The following is a 24,334-nucleotide window of genomic DNA, read 5'->3' on the forward strand; positions in this document are numbered from 1 at the left end:
GCAGTGGCCGGATCTCAGCTCACTGCAAGCTCCGCCTCCCGGGTTTAGGCCATTCTCCTGCCTCAGCCTCCCGAGTAGCTGGGACTACACGCGCCCGCCACCTCGCCTGGCTAGTTTTTGTATTTTTAGTAGAGACGGGGTTTCACCATGTTAGCCAGGATGGTCTCGATCTCCTGACCTTGTGATCCACCCGTCTCGGCCTCCCAAAGTGCTGGGATTACAGGCTTGAGCCACCGCACCCGGCCAAGAAAAGCATTTTAATGAGCAATAAGAAATCATTTTAAGGTGCAAAATTTACTAGTAACAGTAAGTACAAGGAAAAACACAGAATATTATAATACTGTAACTACAGTAAATTACTGCTAAGCAGGAAGACTAAAAGATGAACCAATCAAAAACAATGACTACAATCACGTGTCAAGACATAGACCGTACAATAAGATACAGATAGAAACAACAAAAAGTTAAAAAGCAGAAGAATGAAGTTAAGGTGTAGAGTTTTATTAGTTTTCATTTTGCTTGTTTGTTTGTTTATGCAAACATTGTTAAGTTGTTACCAGCTTACAATAATGGGTTACAAGATAGTATGTGTAAGACTCGTGGTGACCTCAAATCAGAAAACATATAGCAGTTATATGAAAAAAAAGCAAGAAATTAAATCACACCACCAGAGAAAATTACCTTCACTAAAAGGAAGAGAACAAGGAAGAAAAGGAGGAGGAGAAGACCACAAAACAACTCGAAAACAAATAACAAAATGGCAGGAATAATTCCTTACTTATCAATAATAATTCGAAGTTAAGTGGACTAAACTCTCCAATCAAAAGACATAGAGTGGCTGAATGGATAAAAACAACAACCACCACCACCACCACCACCCAAACAAAAACCAAATGATCTGTTGCTTACAAGAAACACACTTCATCTAAAAAGACACACATAGACTGAAAATAAGGGAATGGAAAGAGGTGTTCTATGCCAATGGGAACCAAGAAAAGCAGGAGTCACTATACTTATACCAGACAAAATAGATTTCAAGACAAAAACTATAAGAAGAGACAAAAAAGGTCACTATGTAATATAAAGAGGTCAATTCAGCAAGAGGATATAACAATTGTAAATACATGCACCCGACACTGGAGCACCCAGATATATAAAGCAAATATTAGAGCTAAATAGAGAGACATAGACCCCAATAAAATAACAGCTGGAGACTTAAATACTTCACCTTCAGCATTGAATAGATCTTCCAGAAAGAAAATCATCAAAGAAACATCAGGCTTAATCTGCATTATAGATAAGATAGACCTAATAAATATGTATAGAACATTCATCCAGTGGCTACAGAATAAACATTTTTGTCCTCAGCACACGGGTAATTCTCAAAGATACATGATATGTTAGGTGACAAAACATGTCTTACAATTTTTTTTAATGGAAATAATATCAAGCATCTTCTCTGACCACAATGAAACAAAACTAGAAATCAATAACAAGAGCATTTTTGGAAACTATACAAACACATAGAAATTAACCCTTTTTCCATTTACCCCATCAATACTTGCTGGTGGTGCTTGTAGCTGCTGTGTTTACCCTAAGATAACTTTGCTGTGAAGTATTTTGCCTTTATTATTATTTCTGCATCTCTCTTGTATATTGACTTTGGAAACAAAAGATAACATTCTGTTTATAGCATTCTGGTTTTGGTAGTGGTATTTTCATTTACAAAATATAACAATTCTCAATTGCTGAAAATGTCAAATCCTAGAAAGCGTAGCATCCCTCCAAGTCATGTTAACATCGTTTTTGAACAATTGTTGGCTGAAGATTCATTTGATGAATCTGATTTTTCCAAAATAGACAATTCTGATGATTCAGACTATTCTAACATTAGTTCTGTTTTGAAATAACTCCAAGAAGAGTTCTTATATTTTATTTTCACATTGAAAATCAGTCAGATTTGCTGCAGTCTCAAAAAGCATGTTTATGTAAAATTAAATGAGCAATGGCAGCAAGGTGCACTTAAAAAAACAGGAAAAGGGTTAAACAACATGATACTAAACAACTAATGGGTCAATGAAGACATTAAGAAGGAAATTGAAAAATTTCTTGAAATAAAAATTATAATGAAAGCACAACATACTAAAACCTATGGAATACAGTGACAGCAGTAATAGGAGGGAAATTTATAGCTATCAGTGCTTACATCAAAAAAAAAAAAAAAAAAACTTCAAATAAACAACCTAATGATGTAGGCAAGAGCTAAAAAAGCAAGAGCAATCTAAACTCAAGATTAGTAAAAGAAAAGAAATAATAAAGATCAGAGCAGAAATAAATGAATTTGAGATGAAGAAAGCAATGCAAAAGATCAATGAAACAAAAGATTGATTTTTTAAAGATAAAGAAAATTGACAAACCTTTAGGCAGACTAAGAAAAATGAGAGAAGACCCAATTAAGTAAAATCAGAATTGAAAAAGGATACATTACAACTGATACCACAGAAATTCAAAGGATCTTTGGTAGCTAATAGGAGCAAGTATATGTCAATAAATTGAAAAATCTAGAATAAATAAATAAATTCCTAGACACATACAATCTACCAAGATTGAACCATAAAGAAATCCTAAACCTGAACAGACCAATATGAAGTAATGAGATCAAAGCCATAATAAAAATTCTCTCAGCAAAAAAAGCCTGGGACACAATGGCTTCACTGCTGACGCCTACCAAACATTTAAAGAACTAATGCCAATCCTCCTCAAACTATTCTGAAAAGTAGAGGAGAAAGAAAGCCCTATAGGGCAATATCACAAATGAATCTTGATGCAAAAATTCTCAACAAAATACTACCAAACCAAATTCAACTACATATTTTGTAATCCCAGCACTTTGGGAGGCTGAGGCAGGCGGATGACCTGAGGTTGGGAATTCGACACCAGCCTGACCAACATCGAGAAATCCCGTCTCTACAAAAAATACAACAGCAACAACAAAAATTAGCCAGGCATGGTGGCATCTGCCTGTAATCCCAGCTACTCGGGAGGCTCAGGCAGGAGCATCACTTGAACCCGGGAGGCAGAGGTTGCGGTGAGCCAAGATCATGCCATGAGTGAAAATCCATCTCAAAACAAACAAACAAATAAACAAAAACTCATTCATTATGAGCAAGTGGGATTTATCCCAGGGATGTAAGGATGGTTCAACATTGCGAATCAATCAATGTGATACATTATATTAACAGAATGAAGGACAAAACCCGTGTGAAAAATTAAGCATCAATTGAAATCACAAAAACCCTCAAAAACTGGGTTTTGAAGAAACATAGCTTAACAAAATAAAAGGGAACATATGACAGACCCAGGACTAGCATCATACAGAATGGGGAAAAATGTAAAGCCTTTTCCCTAAGATCAGGAATATGAAAAAGATGCCTACTGTTATTCAACATAGTACTGAAAGTCCTAGGTAGGGCCATCAGACCAGAGAAAGAAATAAAGGGAATCCTTCTTTGCAGAGGATATGATGGTATACTTGAAAAAACCTAAACAACTCCACAAGAAAACCATTAGAACTGATAAACAAATCAGTAAAGAGTGCAAAATCAACGTACAAACATCAGTAGCATTTCTATATGCCAACAGCAAACAATCTGAAAAAGAAATCAAGAAAGTAACACCATTTACAATAGCTACAAATAAAATAAAATGCCTAGGAATTAACCAAAGAAGTGACAAATTTCTACAATGAAAACTATATAATTGATGCAAGAAATTGAAGGGGACACCAAAAAATGGAAGGCTATTCCATGTTTATGGATTGAAAGAATCACTATTGTTAAAATGCCCATACTACCCAAAACAATCTACAGATTTAATTGCAATCCCTACCAAAATACCAATGACATTCTTCAGAAATAGAAAAAACAATGCTAAAATTTATACGGAACCACAAAAGACCCAGAATAGTCAAACCCATCATAAGCAAAAAAGAACAAAACTGGAGGAATCGCATTACTTGACTTCAAATTATACAGAGGCATAGTAACCCAAATAACAGGGCACTAGCCTAAAAACGGGCACATGGACCAATGGGACAGAATAGAGAACCCCGAGATAAGTCCATACACCCACAGTGAGCTCTTTTTTCACAAAGGTGCTGATATGGCTCTGTGTCACCACCCAAATCTCATGTTGAATTATAATTCCTAATGTTGGGGGAGGGACCCTGTGGGAGGTGACTGAATCATGAGGGCGGACTTCCTCCTTGCTGTTCTCATGAGATCTGGTTGCTTCAAAGTGTGTAGAATTTCCCCCTTGACTCTCTCACTCCTGACACCATGTGAGGATGTGCTTGCTTCCCTTTCACCATTCCACCATGATTGTAAGTTTCCTGAGGTCTCCCCAGTCATGCTTCCTGTACAGCCTGAGGAACAGTGAATCAATTAAACCTCTTCACTTCATAAATTACCAGGCTCAGGTAGTTCTTTAGAATAGTGTGAGAATGAACTAATATAGGTGCCAAGACCATACAGCAGGGAAAAGACAATCTCTTCAATAAATGGTGTTGGGAAAACTGGGTATACATATGCAAAGGAATGATACTAGATCCCTATCTCTCACCATATATAAAAATAGATTTGGAAGTATCTATTTAAAAAATTTAGAACAAAATTTCAAAACCTTTATCTCAAAAACTCTTCCATGTTAATTGGTTCTCCAATTTTTTTCTCACAGTAAGTAATAAATAGCTAAACACACTATTAATTGTGTCTATTGAACATATAAAGCCAAATCAAGGCATTCTATTTCAGATCTCAACCCAAACTCTTCAATTCCAAACAATATACATTTATTGAGCACTTACTACATGCAAAGTACTAGACTCGGCACTGGAGACATAGATGATTAAGATTTGTAAAATACAGATGCATGTAACTATCCACAAAATGCTGGTGACTGCTAATGTTGTGCAGGTGCTTCATGCTGTTTATTTTATTTCATTTATTCTCTCATATTTACCAGGTAGGTGTTATTGGTGTCTTCATTTTATAAATAGGGTGTAACTGTGTCTAAGAGGTTCAGTAACTTGTACAGAGTCACAAAATTAGTTCATGGCAAGACTAATAAACGGCAGGATTGGGACTCTATCCCAGGTGTGTCTAACTGAAGTAAGAACAAAGTGATGTATGACCACAGAGGAAAGGAAGTGTAAACACATACTCAGAACTTCTGGGAAAGGTTTCTCAAAGGTGCCAACAGTTGGAGACTGGTTTTAAGTATATTCCCAAGAAGAGAATGAAGGTGGGTGAGATTTCAAGGAGAGAACACTCCATGAGCCAAAATATAGAGGAATGAAGATACATAGCAGGTTCAGCAACTAGCAAGTGGCCCCAGGGGCTACAATGTGGGTGGATCCACAGGGAGAGATGAGCAAGTTGGTCCTTATAGGAACACTTACTGTCATCAGTGACTCGTGATGGGAGCCACTGACAACTTGCCATTTTAAGCCTAAATGAAACTAAAGACTGAAGAGTAGATCACATAGAACACACAAAATAGGCTAAAAAATCTCAGAGTGCAGTACAACTTACAGTATTAATTACTAGAGAAAATGATCCAGGCCTTTTTTTCACTGAATGCAGAGTTTTGTTGGCCCCTGCTGAGAGCTTGACTACTAATAACATAGGCAAACCCCTAAACTCATCATAGGTATGAGGGACTCTTTCCAAAAGAAACGAAAATATCACTATGTTGATGATTGTCAACACCCATATCCATGTGTCATTAAACCTAGTTCCTAAATTATTATTTCCCAAACATTTCAAGGATAAGTTAGATACCCATTTTAAACTTAGTTGTTTCCACACTCTGTATCCTTAATTTAATTAAAAACTAGTCTCAGGGGGCCGGGCGCAGTGGCTCATGCCTGTAATCCTAGCACTTTGGGAGGCCGAGGCGGGCAGATCACGAGGTCAGGAGATGGAGACCATTCTGGCTAACACGGTGAAACCCCATCCCTACTAAAAAAAATACAAAAAAATTAGCCGGGTGAGGTGGCGGGCACCTGAAGTTCCAGCTACTCGGGAGGCTGAGGCAGGAGAATGGCGTAAACCCGGGAGGCAGAACTTGCAGTGAGCCAAGACGGCGCCACTGCACTCCAGCCTGGGTGACAAAGTGAGACTCCATCTCAAAAAAAAAAAAAAAAAAAAAGTCTTAGGGAAAACATGAACAAAGATTCCTTGACCATTGAATATTCTACTTAGTAATGCAAACTCTAATTGCAGTATACCAAAGAAATAAAATAAAATTTAAGTGTAAATACTCATTATGAGTAAACCATACAAAGTAGCTCAAACAAAATCTGTCCATCAGTTTTGTGACCGCCAACTTCTAACACTAGTGAGGAAAAGAGAAACTAGTAAAAGAGCTAGTCTGAAAATCATTATACTTGAGTTATAACTTTGTGCTGGTCATTAACTGGCTATTGTTTCAGAAGGCAGGATTCAATTTCTCTGAGATTTAATTTCCTGATCTCTAAAATAAGGATCCACATTCAAAGCTCCTTTCCAGCAATAATAATCTATGATTGTATAATTATTGGGCAGGGGGGAAGTGGCATGATAAAGACAGGAACTGAACAAGGTGTTTAGCACAAGTGGGCAGATTGCACCATGGTTCTTTACGTTGTTTCATTTTGAAGCAACAATGTAACTTATTCTCAGAATTATTTACAGTTTTTTTGTAGTATCAGCAACTGCTTCTTTTTATTTACTTGAATTCCTTTATTTAATGCTACTCAGGAGCAGAGATACTTACAATGGCCTTCTCCAGGGAATAATTATTCAATTTCCTATTCCTTTTAAAATTCCTGGAGACCACATTAAAAAGCCATTTAGTTTTTATTCTGGAAGAGAACTTACTGAAGATTGACATAAGGAAATATTTAAGACAGGAAAGGGTAAGTTATTGTATATTTTCCAAATTTCCTAGTCCTAGAGGGATCCTTGCTATATTCCCCAGCTTTATCTGTTTCTTCCTGAGTTGTCCATCTTGGATGGACACAGCTACCAGTATATTCCTTTATGAGACCTTTCCTTCTAGCACTGACAGGGACAATTCCTTCACTTTTTATTTTAGCCAAGATAAGATGAGAATCTTCTAAAATAAAATCTTACTTAGAATATAAGCACAAATGATGTGTGCGCACACACACACACAATCCATTTAAAAATAAACGCAAAAACATAGAAACAGATAAGTGTCCACATATATTAAATATATACCAATATTAAAATATATCAATATGTTAAATATATAAATATCCAGACACTAGCCCCTGTCTTGCCTATTACAGCTTGTTAAATACATACTATAATTTTGAAGCAAATTCATCATCCTTTCGACACTCGAGTCAACATCAGCCTTTGTTAATATTATTAATAGAATTATCTTTATGTGATCTGTAGCTCCTTTTCTATTTTTTTCTAGACTAGCAACTAGATCTGGTCATAGCAAATGGCCATGTATTTTAATGATGGAGCTATCATTATCCAGTTTCTTGATTCATGATCGATTCCTATCTGAATAAAAGCAAACTCTAGGTTATCTTGTTTTCCAGAATGGTGCGCTCCTATTTCTAATTTTAATTTGAGACACTTACAGTCCTTCATCTACGGAGTCATTAGAATCAACTTACACTGAACTAGGTGAAGAGAAATACTCCTGCCTGGGTCCCCAGCTTGAGTGGGCTGCTGTAGACAGTGGAGTTGCCATCCTGGCAGTCCAAGGCAGGGGTTGGGATTCAAGTGTCTGTAATAAGGGCTGGGCACCCACTCTCGTGCAATAGAAGATGGCAGAAGGATAAGACCCAATTAAGCATATTTAGAGATAGATGATAATTAAACACAGTTGGGACCAACTCTCCCTACCTTCAAAGACATATAACATTTTAAAGTTAGGAAGAAACATATGAGAAAATGGTCACACTGGGAACAAGCAAAATGAATCCAAAATTATTGCTGTAGTCTGTCTTGGTATATCCATAATTTACCTTTTAGAACCAACAAAAGGCTGGTGCACAGTAGGGCACAGGTGGCTTAAAAGCTAGCGATGGGGTACTCCCCACTTTGGGCTGTCATGGACACAGGTCAAACCTATCCATCTGACTTTCAGTGCTCTCAGGGGTCTGGTCTCAGTATACCTCTCCAATCCTATATCTGGGTTTTCCCCTTACAGCTTGATTAAATGCTTGCCTTTCTGTCAGCTTATCCTTGATTTCATGATTTTGCTCAGGCTGTTTTTCCAGCTATAATGTTCATCTTATGGTAACTCTTATCTTCACATGATTTAGTCCAGTTTATTCCCCGTGGTGCTGATTCAAAGGCCACCTCCTGGATAAGCCGTCCTGCCCCTGCTAGTGGAAATGGGATTGAAATTTTGTATAATGGTTATTTATGTGCTTGTCTTATCCTGTTTACTAAAAAGTTAGCCCCAGAGCACAGGCTGTATAAAGGATTCAGCTGTCAGACCCCTGTGGAGAACTTTTATCCAGACCTTTATACAATGGCCTCAACAAATGTTGAGACAACATGGAAGTCATCTTAATCCATGATTTCTAGGGTAGCAAAGTTTATAGCATAATTGATGTTGAGTGAGATCGTAATAAATTTAGTCCTGGTTTGGACTAAAAATTAAAAGTAGGAGAGAGGAATAGGCTAAGATAATCCCTAGATTTCTGGTTGGCATAATGAGATAAGTGGTGGTGTCATTAATAAAAAAGGGAACAGCCAGTTGCAGTGGCTCATGCCTGTAATCCCAGCACTTTGGGAGGCCGAGGCAGGTGGACCACAAGGTCAGGAGTTTGAGACCAGTCTGGCAAAGATGGTTAAACCCCATCTCTACTAAAAAAAAAAAAAAAAAAAAATACAAAAATTAGCCCGGCACAGTGGTGGGCGCCTGTAATCTCAGCTATTTGGGAAGCTGAGGCAGGAGAATCGCTTGAACCCGGGAGGTGGAGGTTGCAGTGAGCCGAGATCACGCCACTGCACTCTAGCCTGGGTGATAGAGTAAGACCCTGTCTCAGAAAAATAAATAAAATAAAATAAGAAAGGGAACAAATAACACATTTTAGATGGAATATCACAAGTTTAATTTTGGACATGTTGAGTTTGAAGTATCTTTCAGTCACATGGAGATGGGAATTGAAAATATAATTGCTAGTAAAGCAATGGGGATAGCATTCTTAAAAAGTCTCATGTGTTAAGGAAAAGCATACATGTTCCAAAGGGTGAATAATTCTCACCATGACATAGTCACAGCCATTAAAGAAAAATTATCTTGCCCAGAAAATAGAACATAAAATGGAGTCATGCATTGTGCCACATGGAAGGAACCCTATTATTACTTCCTATTGATCTGTTTTCTTTTCATTGTTCTGTTTTGTAAAATCAAAATCCTATTTGAGCAAATTTACATTACATAAAGTCCCATACCTAATAAGGAATTAACAGCTTGGGCTGGGGTTTTTTTTTTTTTTTTTTGAGACAGAGTCTCAAAGCTGGGATTACAGGCACCCGCCACCACGCCTGGCTAATTTTTTGTATTTTTAGTAGAGAGGGGGTTTCACTATGTTGGCCATGCTGGTCTCGAACTCCTGACCTCGTGATCCACCCGCCTTGGCCTCTCAAAGTGCTGGGATTACAGGCGTGAGGCACCGCACCCTGCAGGTACTTTTAACACTGATTTGATAGTCAATTTTTAGTTTGATTTCCTTTGTTAATCCTTCCACATATGTCTCAAATACGCCTTATATTCTGGCCGGAAAACCATAGATGCCAGGACAAGTGGACTAGTTGCAACAGCACCACAAACACAGCCAGTATTTTTGGTCTAAGAAACCAACATTAGTAAGAAAAAGGAGTTACTAAATCCTTTTTATTTCTATGAAATCATATGCAAAATATAATAATCTATAAATGTCAAAGGTAATTGCCACTAGCATGTTGAGAGTAGCAAGTAAAATATTAAAGTTATTTTGCATTGTATATACAACACAAAGAAAATTTAAGATGATAACATGTTAATAATATGACTTTCAAAAAAAGGAAGTTTTAATTTGGAATTTGTTATCATTTAAGTAGATGCTGGGTTAGATATTTTCTTTATGAGGAATGACAATCATAGTTTAAATAATATTTTTAGGCAAATGTTCAAGACATATAAAAGAAGGAATTGTAGGAAGTGTTAAATATTCCATACAGGAGGTAGATGTGGTGGCTTGTGCCTGAAAGCTCAGCTACTCAGGAGGCTGATGCAGGAGGATCACCTGAGCCCAGAATTTTGAGGCCAGCCTGAGCAACAGTGAGACTCTGTCTCTAAAATAGAATGAAATAGAATTTAAAACATTCCATATAATGGCTATTTATCTGTTGCTTCAGCAGCTTAAAAATACCCATCTGCTGTGGGGAAGAAATTTCAAAATGGCTAGCAGGCAGGACTCTGCCTCTCACATAGAAACTAGAAATGAGCTGAGACCAAGTGTCTCTCACCACCTGTGTGGGCCTGTTACCTACTCGTGGGCGATCAGATGGTCCAGTATGGAACTTAGAACCTCAAGGAAGCAATGTAAAACTCAAAGTCAGTTTATAAATATTTTGAGTGGGATGTGGCATTCAAGAAACTAGTGTCACGGCAGGCAATGTTAGAGGCAGGTGGGTGGTTTTCAGTGGCAGCCGTTTAGCTGGTGATTCTTGAGGACGGACAGTTGAAGCCCCCTGTTTTCATGACTAAACCTGGCTCTCTCCCATCCTCTCCATTCTCTGAGCCATCCAATGCTGTCCACTAAACTGCTTTACTTTTTAAGTGGGCTTTTACTGTTTTCGTCAAGAATTCTGAATAGCACATTTCAGTTACAAATGACTTTTATCTATTCCTATTAAATCAGATAGTCAACAGTTTAAAAATACGAGTCATAAGAAAAATCTTATTTTAAAATATTTTATAACTAGAGTTTCTACCAATTTAGTCTGCCTTCTAACATTGTCAATTTTAACTCATGTGAAAAATGCTTTCCTGTTTTTCAAGGAGTGTGTTACGACATGGTCTTAATTCTTCAGAATAGTTGAGTTTAGAAAAGTGATGTGTTTTATATTCAGGTCTTGACTTAAAATAGAAAGTTCTCATATCCATTCCACAGTATCTCCCAATACTCCACCTCCTCCCAACAAGGAAGTTTATAAAGTATTCAGTTTGCATTCAATTTATATTAGGACCGTTTTCTTTAAAGCTTAATCTTTAATTTAAAAAAAATTATCCTGCCACGCACATGCCTCAATTCAATTCTAAAGGATAATATCATGTACAAAAAGAAAAATGTCAGCTTTGAGTTACCTATGTAGATTTAATACAATCAGATTTTTTGATCCATTTTACCAACATCAGAAACTGTGACAAATCAAGTTATTTTTCATGATTTTCAAGAAGACAGCTTTTGTTTAATGTGTTACCAGCAGCATAACCAAGCCTCTTTGCTTTTGCCTGAGTATGTCTGACACTTTGGGACTAGTGTGAATATGCATGCTGAGGGCAGGAAAATCTTTCCTCCTCCTTTGAAGTAAGATCCATAGTCAAAAGAGTGTTGTGGGTAAAAATTCAAGTTCAACTCCCACCTCTTCCAAACATATGTTTGTAAAAAATAAAATATTTCTTACATGTTAAAAAATAAAATTAAAAAGACAAAGATATTTTCTAAAACAAGATGAGCATTAGAGTGGACCTAACAGAGCAAACAAAAACACCAGGTAAGAGGGCAGAAACTACAGGCTGATTCGAAGTCAGGCACCAAAAACGGGAAAAAGAGGCCTGGAGAGTAAAGGAACTAAAACACACATTCACAATGAAGGCCTTGACCGAGATGTTGTGGGAAGAAGGGGGCTGAGTGTGGGGTTCCTTGCCTGGGAAAAAGATTGAAAAATCTCTGCCGCTTCTTCCTTTTATATGGAGCCAGGTGCTTGAGATGGCAGGATGGAAAGACAGAAGATCTACTTCCCACTGGCTCAGCAACTAGATCTGCAGTTTCCTTCAAATCACGATGGGCCCTGGGGAATCTTGAAACCAGTAATGGCAAAGGCAAAACCCTCCAAATAGACAGAATGCAGAAAGAAAGAAAAATCAAAATAGAAAACCTCCCACTCAAGATGAGAAAGCAAACTAAAATTCTGAACCCTAGACTAAGGAAACCAAATATTAAATAAACAAATGAACTCAATAATCAGGACAATTCACCTGTGCTGAAATGCAAATCTGAGAGTTACTGTTAAAAAGTATGTTTGAGATCAAAGAGAAGAAAAATGGAATTACTTTCCCCCAAAAGAAAAAATGAATAGCAAGATATGAAAAGTCAGATATGAAAAGAGTGGTTAACAAAAAAACCACTCACCAAGTAAGAAATTATAGAAATGAAAAATATAGATGTTGATGTATAATAGATATCAGCATGAAAAAAATATTGGTATACAAGATATCTAGACTAGGCCCAGTTCTATGAGAAAATTAGTGAACTGGAAAACAATTTTGAAGAATTCATTCAGAATGTGGCAGAGATTGATAAATGAGTGACAAACATGACAGAGAAATTACAAGACATGTGAGGTAAAATAGGAAGTTCCAACATTTATGTCTCAGGAATAAAAAGTGAAAAGAATGAGAGAGGATCAATACTTAAAATAACAACTGAAAAATTTCCATAACTGAGTATATCATGAATTCTCATACTGAAAGCATATTCTGAATTTTTAACAGGATAAACAAGACTACATCTTGTGTCTCAGAATCAGAAAGTGTTGGGCATAACACTGTGCCCAATAATCACTGAAACTTACAGCACAAGCATGACAATCTAATGACAATCTAAAAGCTGTGTAGTGCAGCTATTCTTATGATGCTTGAACAACAGGAGACAATTATTCATGGGTCTCTCATATTTCTGCATGTCTTATATTAGCTTTTGTTCCAGACTATATTTTCAATAATGTTTGTATAGCAAACAGCCTTAGAAATTAAAAATACTGTCTCCATCTGTCCTGGTGTCCAGGATGGTAAAGTAATGCTTCCTCCAAGGCAAAATTTGGGCAAGCATGCAAGCATCCCCTTTAAAAGACTGTAGTTTCTCAAGTTCAGGGTTTCCCAGTTATGAGGCAAGCCAAGTGTGGACACAACATCCATCTATTCCACATTTCCCCTAGGACTAGTGGGCAAGGAGAACCAATGTGAACATAAACTCATGCTGTCAGCTTGGCAATGAGTAGTAAAGTCCTTTGTCTCTCATTCATGAATCTTGTGTCTTCTACTAGCATTCATGAAACTGTGGCAGGTCAAATTGTTAGCTTGCAGGTAGGGCAATATCTCAGATCCTTCACAGTTCTTGACATTGAACCTCCTACACAATGTGAATACACCTCAATTTCTGTTTATTTTGATTATTTGTTGTCTATTTTGGGAAGAATGAGGTTGCAGCAGATTATGAAACTACATTTACACAAAGATAAAAAGATGGGCATGATTATCTCCTCATTACAAACTACATATCTGCTTCTTTCTTTTTGTCCCCTAATTCTTCCTCATTAAAGGTATATCAGGTCTGTCTCTGCAGCAAAGCTGTAAACTCAAACAGGCATGGATTATTATCTCCCAAGACCATCCACAATCATTAGTTCATTTACTCCTGTGAATTAAAGCTTGGGCTTTAAGATCAGAATTTGAATCCTTGCTAAGTCATTTATTTCCTGTGCAGCCTTGTGCAAGTTAATTAACCTCTGCCAACTTCAATTTTTTTCAGCTGTGAAAATGGGTTATCATAAAATATTTTCCTCAGATTTGTTGTAAAATCACATGAGATAACATAATAAAGTCCTAACATAAAATCTGGCACATAGCAGGCATTAAACAAATGGGAACTAAATGTGTACATTCCCAACAGGAATTCAAATAAGTAATGTCCTATTCACTTCTTCCAACTCCTTAAATAGTGATATGCTCCTGGGATGAAACAAATATGATTCTCAAGAATAAAGTGAAATTATAAATTTAACTTTAATAATTTTTTGATTTAATAGTACCATCTATAGGAATTTATCTTAAGAAAACAGTAAGAGATTAATGTACAACTCTGTTCATTACACAGTTACTTGATAGAGTAAAAACAGTCACAGCCAAAATGTATGGAATTATTTAAATTAATCATTAAATTGTCAGGCAAGGGAATGTTATCTAGCCATTAAAATTTTGTGTTAGAAGAATGTTTAATTATATGGATGTTCACTATTCAGTGAAAGTAGACAGTCTCTGGGACACACATAATACTATTACAATTTTGTTTTAAAAATGTTTAAAAATGTCTGGCTGGGCACAGTGGCTCATGCCTGTAATTTTAGCCTTTTGAGAAGCTGAGGCAGGTGGATCACTTGAGCTCAGGAGTTCAAGACCAGCCTGGGCAACATGGCAGAACCCCATCAATACTAAAAATACAAAAAGTAGCCAGGCATGGTGGTGCGTACCTATAGTCCCAGCTACTTAAGGGGTCTGAAGAAAGAGGATCACTTGAACCCTGGAGGTTGAGGCTAGAGCGATCAGAGATGGCGCCACTGCACTCCAGCCTGGGTGACAAAGTGAGACCCTGTCTCAAAAAAAAAAAATATATATATATATATATACCCAAAAAGAAGATATTAAAAGGTTACAGATTAAAATGTTATACTTGATTAATTTTCCATTGTATATTTTTCTGTGACTTTTAAATTTCCTGAAATAAACTTATATACTATTTAAAATCCCAATAGGATGTACAAAGATATTTAAAATGATCTTAAATATAATTTAACCAGGGAAAATGAACAAATAATAGTGCCAAACGGTCTTTCAAGTTTTATATTTTTTAATCCCAAATCTAAGATATCTTACTTTATAGAAAAGCAGAAAATACAAGAAAACATATACCAACACAAAAATGATCTTTTGAAGTTTACATTCTTCGTTCTTAAAACTTGTTTAAAAAGTGCTGCCTGTCACGCCTGTAATGCCAGCACTTTGGGAGGCCAAGGCGGGTGGATCACAAGGTCAGGAGATGGAGACCATCCTGGCTAACACAGTGAAACCCCATCTCTACTAAAAATACAAAAGATCAGCCAGGTGTGGTGGCAGGGGCCTGTAGTCCCAGCTACTTGGGAGGCTGAGGCAGGAGAATCGCTTGAACCCAGAAGGTAGAAGCTGCGGTGAGCTGAGATCGTGCCTCTGTACTCCAGCCTGGGCGACAGAGTGAGACTCTGTTTCAAAAAAAATAAGTGTTGCCGGTAATTTTACCAATATTGAGATGCAATTCAACAGGTGACATTCACTTTTCATGTAAGTCCCCATTACCTCCAAATTTTATTCACCTTAAAAATTAATGCATTATTAAACTATTCAAAATCTTTCAATAATCTCTGGATTTTGGAATCAAGATTCTATTTGATTACCTGGCCTTTTCTGTGCCTCCCATGCATTGATGGATGCCAATGAATTCCATTAGTTGTTTTTGTAACATCACATCTTTGCCCTCAATTTGAGTAATGAATTTATGTTGTAAAAGATCTGACACTGTTGGACGTTTTTCATAATCTTTAGTCAAGCACCTGCACTGGCAAAAAAGAACATGCAGTTGTTAGATAAGTTAGAGTTTTGAAACTATTATTCATATTCCTAAAAATTAATCTAACACACAAGAGTGATGCTCCTCACAAATGCTCAGCCCAAGCTTAAAATATATTAATTGCAATTCTTAATCTCTCAAAAATAGCAAACTGCAATGTGATGAAATGTTTGTGAAAGTACACACATCTGTGAGTGATTAAGCTACAGTGATACCAACTTTCAACTAAATACCACTTCTGTCGTCTCCCAGCAAGGATTATTGCATAGTGATAATTAAAATGTCTCCACTGCAAAGTCTCCTTTACAAGTCAGTAGCTGCAGATAAATGACAATGAAGTCATTATAGTTTAATGCTTATCTAAAAATAAAACAAACAATGCAGTTTCCCTTCATAAATGATTTTAAAGGCTTCTCAATTGATCTGTTTCTTTCTATGTGATAAAACTGGTAACCCAATTGAGAAGGCCACTCAGCTAAGGATGTTGAAATTCCATGTCAATAGGTATTTTTTGAGGTCATACAGCAGATGTACTAACGCATGTTGCACCTCTTGATAGGTTCAATCAGAGCATCTTCTTGAGAAAGGACAGGGCTAGTGAGAGCACCTGAAACAACAGCACAGGAGGAGCATTTGAACAAATGTAGAATGTTTAACCAGCTGTGACAGCTGACTTTGAATATTTAAAAGAAGGACTCAAGTCGTTTTCAGTGGTCACAAGGGGTAAAAGACCTAGAATTGGTTGGTGGAATCAAGAGAGAAACAGCTTTCAGGTCAGTCTAAGGAAGAACTTTTCAAGAGTGAGGCTTATCAAAGTAGAATGAGCTGAATTGGGAAATATTATTTTGACTGGAGATATTTAAGTATTGATTGGGCAGCCACTGAGTGCACATGTTTGAGAAGGATTTAACCTCTGGATATAAACTTGGGCTGTACAACTTTCCAAGACCCCTTTAACCCTGCAATTCACAGAGTCTACAATTATGAGAAGATTGGGCTGTCATTTGGGGATATTAAAAAAGAAGAAAAAAGCATAAAAAGATGAAACTCATGCCTTGGCTTGAGCAGTGCCATTTCTAATTGGTATTATAGTAATTATGCAATTTATTTCATTGAGCTTAACCAAAAATATATTTCCCAGGAATGCTAAAATATGCTAAGGAATAAGAATGCCAATGTCTAAAAAATAAGAACAAGTGTTCTTAGTTTTCCTCTAGTTTAACAGAATGCATTAATTTCTGACATCTGTAGTAATTGTATCTATGTATTCAGAAGAGTCACATATGAAATTATTTTATTCATGTAATACTTTATCAAATCGTTAATGTGCTACTAGGCACTCTGCTAGACTCTGGAGTTACAGTGACAAGTAAGGCACGTTCAGTGCGCTAGAGTTGCTTACTGTCTAGTTGGAGAGAAAGATGTCAAAACAGGTAAGCTAAATACAATTGGCAATGTTAATAGAGGAAGAGAAACCAAACCAATAGCAACCAGGACAGAATACTAACTGCTTGGCAGAAACCAGGAAATGTTTCTCAGAGGGGAAACTGCAAGAAATACATCAGACACTAAGTTCCATTGAGGATCTGTGTGGAAGCATCTACAGTTCCATAAGCAAAGGAGAAATATGATCCTTTTCAGACAAGCAAATGTGAAGGGAATTCATTACAACCAGGCCTGCCTTAGAACAAGTCCTGAAGGGAGTGCTAAATATGGAAAGCAAAGGCCATGACTGGCCACTACAAAAACACAGTTAGGTACATAGACCAGTGACACTATAAGCAGCCACACAAACAAGTCTGCATAACAACCAGCTAACAACATGATGACAGGATCAAATCCACACATGCCAATACTAACATTGAATGTAAATGAGCTAAATGCCCCAATTAAAAGGCACAGAGGATAAAGTTGGATAAAGAAGCGAAACCTAATAGTATGCTGAGAACCATCTCATATGAAATGACACTCATAGGCAAAACACAGGTGAACAGAAGAACATGTCCATTGATTATAAAGGGTCCACAGAAGCATAGCTATTGATAAGTGAATAAACATGACCCTAAGGCCATTATCTGAGCAATAGTAAATTCACAGAACATTTAAAAGACACTATAGATGCTTCCTTTGAAGAAAATAATAGAAATCTCAGGGGCCGTTTAACAGATAAGAAGCAACAGGAGGAGATTTAGTTATATAGCAGGAGGGAATTTCTTTGGTTTTTTAAAACACTCTTTTTACTCACTTGCTTATGAAGTCATTGAATTCTGCTGACCATAGCTCAGGCTGCCTTAGTTTTGGGGGTGGATTCCTAGAAAAATAAGAGTCAGTGTTAGATTCTGCGTATTGGTCAGTCAGTGCAAAATGAGATAGACTAATGCAATCACAGGTTCTGCCAGTTTCAATCAAGGATTCCATCTTTTTCCAATTCCAAGAGAGATAAATCATCTTTATCTCTCTTTATACATCTTTCTTTATACAAAATGACACAATCTTTGTTTCTCTGAAAGCACTTAACATATGACCTGATTTTTCCAACTACTAATTTTTTTCTTTTAAAGAGTCTTCTTGCTTTTACCTAGCTCTAGGGGGAAACATCAATACTTAACAGAATAGAAACAATAGATGCTGGGGAAAAGGGTTTTTTTTCCTATGAGTCCCAATGAAGTCTCTGAGGAACATCCAGGGAACACAGAAGTGGCCTGTTTGGAATATGAAGGAAAGTGTGCCAGGGAGTGGCACAGCAGAATGCCCTTATGAGTTGTTCTGTTGTTACTGGACACACAGCAGGAAACATGTTACAAAGTGTTAAGGAATTGAAAAATATTATTAGCGATAAAGCTGTGAATACAACTTTAACAATTTTATTAATTCCTTTCAGTTTAAACTGAACAAATATATTTTTTGGCACATTCGTTGAATACAAAGGAACATCACTTGAAAATGAGGCTGATCTAACTCTGCAATCAAGCAACATTGATCAACCATGATAGTCGAATTTGCTGAAGTGCTGCTTTATGTTAATTCTAACAGCTCTTTGTTTTCATTAGTGAAATGGAAATACTTTGTCTTCAGTTCTGCATTACTCCTTAAATAGCTTATAATGAAATTAATGTACAGTTTGTACAGGCTCATTAAAGAAAAGTGCAGCTACTCATCTACCCCAGATCACGACTAAGCTCATTTCACAATCCTGAGGACAATTTGAAGATTGCTAATTTGCACATTAAAAGAAGTAATTCTTTTCTGCAGAAATGTTGTTTTGTTTCTTGTCCTCCTGAAAATGTCCTTTTATGAGATTTATTGGCTTGCTTTGAATAACAAAGTGTGGATTATTTCAGAACACTCAGAACTGGGTAGCTTTTCAGATCCTCTTTTTCTCCATATTACCATAGTCAGTATTCTTGAAATTCCACTGCTGGTAGACATAATTAAGAAATAACTGGCCGGGCGCGGTGGCTCAAGCCTGTAATCCCAGCACTTTGGGAGGCCGAGACGGGCGGATCACGAGGTCAGGAGATCGAGACCATCCTGGCTAACACGGTGAAACCCCGTCTCTACTAAAAAATACAAAAAACTAGCTGGGCGAGGTGGCGGGCGCCTGTAGTCCCAGCTACTCGGGAGGCTGAGGCAGGAGAATGGCATAAACCCCGGAGGCGGAGCTTGCAGTGAGCTGAGATCTGGCCACTGCACTCCAGCCTGGGCGACAGAGAGAGACTCTGTCTCAAAAAAAAAAAAAAAAAAAAAAAAAGAAATAACCAAGATGATGCAGTTCCTAGAATTACTTTGCACATTGCCTGTTACCTAGGTACAATATCTATCAACAGTGTCATCCTTCCTTCATGTGGCATTATCACCAAGAATAATAACATCAGACTAAATATGATGGTTTAATCCACAATTAAAACAGCTAAGGCAGTACACAACTTCACCTTACATACTGAATGACAATAGGAGTTAGAAACTACAGATTTTTTTTCTGCTTTCTTCAAAATTAATGAAATGTCTTGGATTTAGTATACAGAAGGTTTTCCATTATTTTCTGTAATGTTGCTTCTCCACTTACAAAATAAGCAGTATGTAAAGGATGATATATAGTCAAGGTATTATAATTTGGAACATATAGATAGGACAAGAAATTCAAAGGCAAAAATGAATTCAAATGTTTTGGTCTTATAATAATGTAGTTAGATGCCAAATATTCTAATGTTTTGGATCCCTGTCATCACAGGCTCTGGGTGTGCACTGCATTATAATTAAGGCAAAATCCTTAAAAAGATATTTAAAAATAAAACCTTTAATAATTATAGGCAGTCTTTTCACATTAGTTATCTGAAACATCTAGGGACTAACCACCACTCATAGAAAATAGTATTTAAAGAAATTAGTTAATAGGATAGTAGGGGAAAATCTGTTGATACACACATGAAGGGGTGAGGGGTACATAAATAGTCAAGTGTTTTCATGGCACCAAAAGAGGTTATTCTTCTAAATTTATTGTTTTATATTAACATATTCAAAATATTAACATGTTTAAAATCATTATTTTCTGGATAAATTTTATATATAATTTTCTTAATAATATTATTTTAAAGTTCTGAACAAGGGAAATCTTAGCAAGTAGTAAAATATTACTAGATTGGTAGGTAAAGCAAAGCAAAACACTTGCACAAGCTATGGACTCTGATGCCTCACTGACTCATTGAGGAATTGATAAAGAGTGGGAGGAACTGCTATTTTCTGAGATCAAATCCTAGCAAAAGAGAGAAAGACACAGTGATTATCAAGAGAAAGCTCTTTTACTTAGACCAGGGAAATGCAACTACTGAACAAATACAATGTCTCAGAAGAAGCAGAATAATATTCCAGGCTCTTCTGCTCCCAACTTGTTGGAATGTATCTGAACATCTCCATGAAGAGCATGATGAACACTCAGTGGCTGGAGGAAGAAAAACGGGCTGCAGATACTGGACCCAATGTCAGTCATCTGACCTTGGTATTTTGAAGAGTGCTCTCATGGGATGCAGGTCAGCTAGTGGAGGATCTCCATCACCCAACTCAATGGCTGTTATACCCAGGGACCAAGTGTCACATCTGGCATCATAAGTGGTATCCAATTGCTGTTCACACGCAATCACCTAGTAGAAAACCACACCACCAAAAGGTGAAATTTGTGACCTTAACAAGCATGTAATAAAATACTTAGAACAAAGCATTAAGTTTTTAAACTGGTGAAGTTTGACAGCTATAAGTAAAGACGAAGGCAGTAACTTAGGAGGAGAATAAAAGATTAAATTATTATTAGTAGTAGTATTTTTGTTCTGGGAACAGATAATACCTTAGGAGGTTTACAAATATAAGGGAAGAAGTCTATGAAAAATATTTTTGAAAATATAGAACAAGAAGAGGAAAGAAATCGTGTCCCAGATGGAAAGGGATGGGATCAAATGCAGAGCTAAAGATTGGGCAGTATGGCCGGGCGTGGTGGCTTAAGCCTGTAATCCCAGCACTTTGGGAGGCCGAGACGGGTGGATCACGAGGTCAGGAGATTGAGACCATCCTGGCTAACTTGGTGAAACCCCGTCTCTACTAAAAAATACAAAAAACTAGCTGGGCGAGGTGGCGGGCGCCTGTAGTCTCAGCTACTCGGGAGGCTGAGGCAGGAGAATGGCGTAAGCTCAGGAGGCAGAGCTTGCAGTGAGCTGAGATCCGGCCACTGCACTCCAGCCTGGGCGACAGAGCCAGACTCCGTCTCAAAAAAAAAAAAAAAAAAAAAAAAGATTGGGCAGTGGTAGTCACGCAATAAATATCTATTGAGGGAATGAAAAGATGAGGGCTACGTTTTTGAAGAATTAAAAGTGGAGGAAATAAAGGTAAACATGCTTGAGGGCTGTCTAGTTAGATGGCCTTGATCTCTACTGGCAACTAGAAGGCAAGGCTACCTAAGGGAGGAATAAGACAAGTTTGGAGGAATGCAAAAGCTTTAAGCCACTAATAAAAGAAAACTGAATAAAAATAAACCTTGATGTAGTTTTACCAACAGCCTATCTGAGGCCACCCTAAATTGTAAAACTGCAACCAGGTTTAAAAACATGTCAGTAATCAAAAGATGTAATTGAGAGATAAGGAAAAAAGAGGAATGTTTTTGTAATATTATAAGATTGTATGACATAGAGAAATTATTGCATTGATTACTTCCCAATTTAGCTGTAGATGTGTAAGTACAAATGCAGATTGATTGTGAATGGTAATTATTAACATCAATAAACACAAAAAGGAAATTCAACTTTACATTTTAAGAATCATCTTTTTGCATTTTTTAAATTTTATGTTTTGCACATGCCAACCCACAAGAAAAACAAAAAATAATTTTGGAATGATGGCAGATTAGAATTGTGTCATTTAAATACAGTACTGTAAAATGATATACAAAGTGAAAAATCTAAGGCCTTTTTGGAAATGATATCTCACCTTCTGACTTCACTTAACATCAGGCTTAACACATTTAAAAAATCCATCTGTGGGCACACTAGAATTCAGTTGGTAACATTTACACACATGTCATCCAGGAAAGGTGACTCCTTCATAAATAAATCCTTATTAATACCTGACACTAATGGCAATGACAGGAAACAGTTTAGTTATAAGCATATCAGTGTGATTAAAAAAATAAAAAGAAGGCAATGATAAACACAACATATGGGGCAACAGACACTCTTGAGAGGAGGTGAGGAGTTGGAATAGATGAAGAGATAGAGGCCAGTGCATGCTATGGGTAATATTCTGGTTCTGGCGTGGGTGGCGAGTTTATGGGCAAATAAGAAGACCATTAACCAATTCATTTCTAAGTACCTGAAGGACAATAATAAATGCATACATAAATAAATTATGCATGTGCATACATGTGCATATATATATGTCTATATATAAAGAAAGAGAGAGAATAGTTTCTCAACTTAGAGTTAGTATGATGGGACATCATCATACACAGTGCTTCTTAACCTTTTCTATGAAAGTATTTTCAATATCACATGAGAGTGAACTGCTGAAATCAGAGAGCATAGCCTGATGTACTGAGGGAAACAGTAAAGTCCTAAGTTTTACATTAAAAATTCATGTGGCAAATATTCATAGCAATATTGCTCATAATAACAAAAAGTGATAAACACCCAAATGTTCATCAACTGACAAATAGATAAACATAATGTGGTCTACACATACAACGGAATATTATTCAACTCTAAAAATGAGTGATGCATTAATACATACTTCTACATGGATGACCCTGAAAACATTACACTAGGTAAAAGAAGCCAGACACAGGGCCATATATTGTATGATTCAATTTATTTAAAATATCCAGAAAAGGCCAGTCCACAGAGACAGAAAATAGATTAATGGTTGCCTAGAGTAAGGGGGCTTAGGCAAAGATGAGGAGTGAATGCTAATGACTACTACGTTTCTCTGAGGGGGAGCAAAAACATTTGTGATGATTGTGATGATGACTGCACAACCCTGTGAATATACATTAAAAATCAGAATATTGTATATGTTAAATGACTTAATTCTATAGTTATACCTCTATAAAGCTGTTAAAAATTAAAAAATGCATTCATATGAATTTCTCATTCTGTTGTCTAATATAACTTTGTTTGCTAGAGTGTAAAAATAATGTCTTTTGCCCCATCATTTTTTTCCCAAGGAAAATTATTTTTCAGGATAATACATTATTTTATGAATTTACATGTGTGGTCAGAGGATATCTCCCCATAGGCTCAGGTGAATTTATGTCCCAGTTTGCCTGGGACATTCTTGTTTAATGCTTGTAGTCCTAGAATCACAATAAATATCATCCCCTTTCACTCTCCAAGGTGTCCTGGTTTGTATGATAAGTTGTATGGTCACCTGCTACAGTCGCTAATTCCCTTGCTCCCTTCATCCTGGCAGAGGATGTCTTTATGTAACCAGCAAATACTACTTTTGATATAGAATTTAATTTAAACATGCCAAATTAAGAATTTCACTTTTCAAGTGATAATTGATTTGAACAACCTTGCCTCCTGGGCTCTAAAAACACTGAAATACTTCTATGTCATTATGGTGAATATATACATATATTTGTTTACCTTATTGCTTTCTAATTCTTAGACATTTGCTATTAATACGATAGAGTGGTAGATATGGAATATCTTGATTAACTAGAAAGCTGATTATTTAAAATATGTTCTTCAAGGTTAGAAAATACTTATTACAGAGAGATGAATATAATAAGAACAAAATCTCAAACACGTATTTCCATGACAGCTTGAAAAAAACTGTAGTGAACTTTTTTTCATATCTATTATATCCATTAGTTTGCTAAGCCAGAAAAAACTTTCAAGCCCTACTGTGCTACTATAGGTTTATTAATAATAAAACTGACATCAGAAAAATGACTGTCTAATAATTGCATATTAATAAGTGTTTTTACTAAATGGAAATTTAAATATTGAATAATGGCTTGTTATAATAAACATACAAAACCCATAAAGCTAGAATACTATACAATAATATTATATGTAATATTATTTATTATATTAATAATATATGCAAACAAAATGCAATATTTGGTATTATAACTAGGTTTTTATTAACTTCTCATTTTTGTAATTT

At 36.5% G+C, this 24,334-nt stretch overlaps 1 protein-coding gene across 1 annotated transcript in view; it reads right to left on the reverse strand.

Annotated features, from left to right (window-relative positions):
- MYO3A (myosin IIIA) overlaps window positions 1-24,334 on the reverse strand; it is a 263,818-nt gene that overhangs the window by 158,220 nt on the left and 81,264 nt on the right. The window contains exons 8-10 of the mRNA XM_023194848.2: window positions 20,675-20,820; window positions 17,928-17,993; window positions 15,510-15,665 (exon numbers count right to left, since the gene is read on the reverse strand). Of these exons, the coding sequence (XP_023050616.1) occupies window positions 15,510-15,665; window positions 17,928-17,993; window positions 20,675-20,820 (368 nt within the window). The remainder of the gene's footprint in view (window positions 1-15,509; window positions 15,666-17,927; window positions 17,994-20,674; window positions 20,821-24,334) is intronic.

Source organism: Piliocolobus tephrosceles, chromosome 9, assembly GCF_002776525.5.
Source record: "Piliocolobus tephrosceles isolate RC106 chromosome 9, ASM277652v3, whole genome shotgun sequence".
Classification (NCBI taxonomy): Eukaryota; Metazoa; Chordata; class Mammalia; order Primates; family Cercopithecidae; genus Piliocolobus; species Piliocolobus tephrosceles.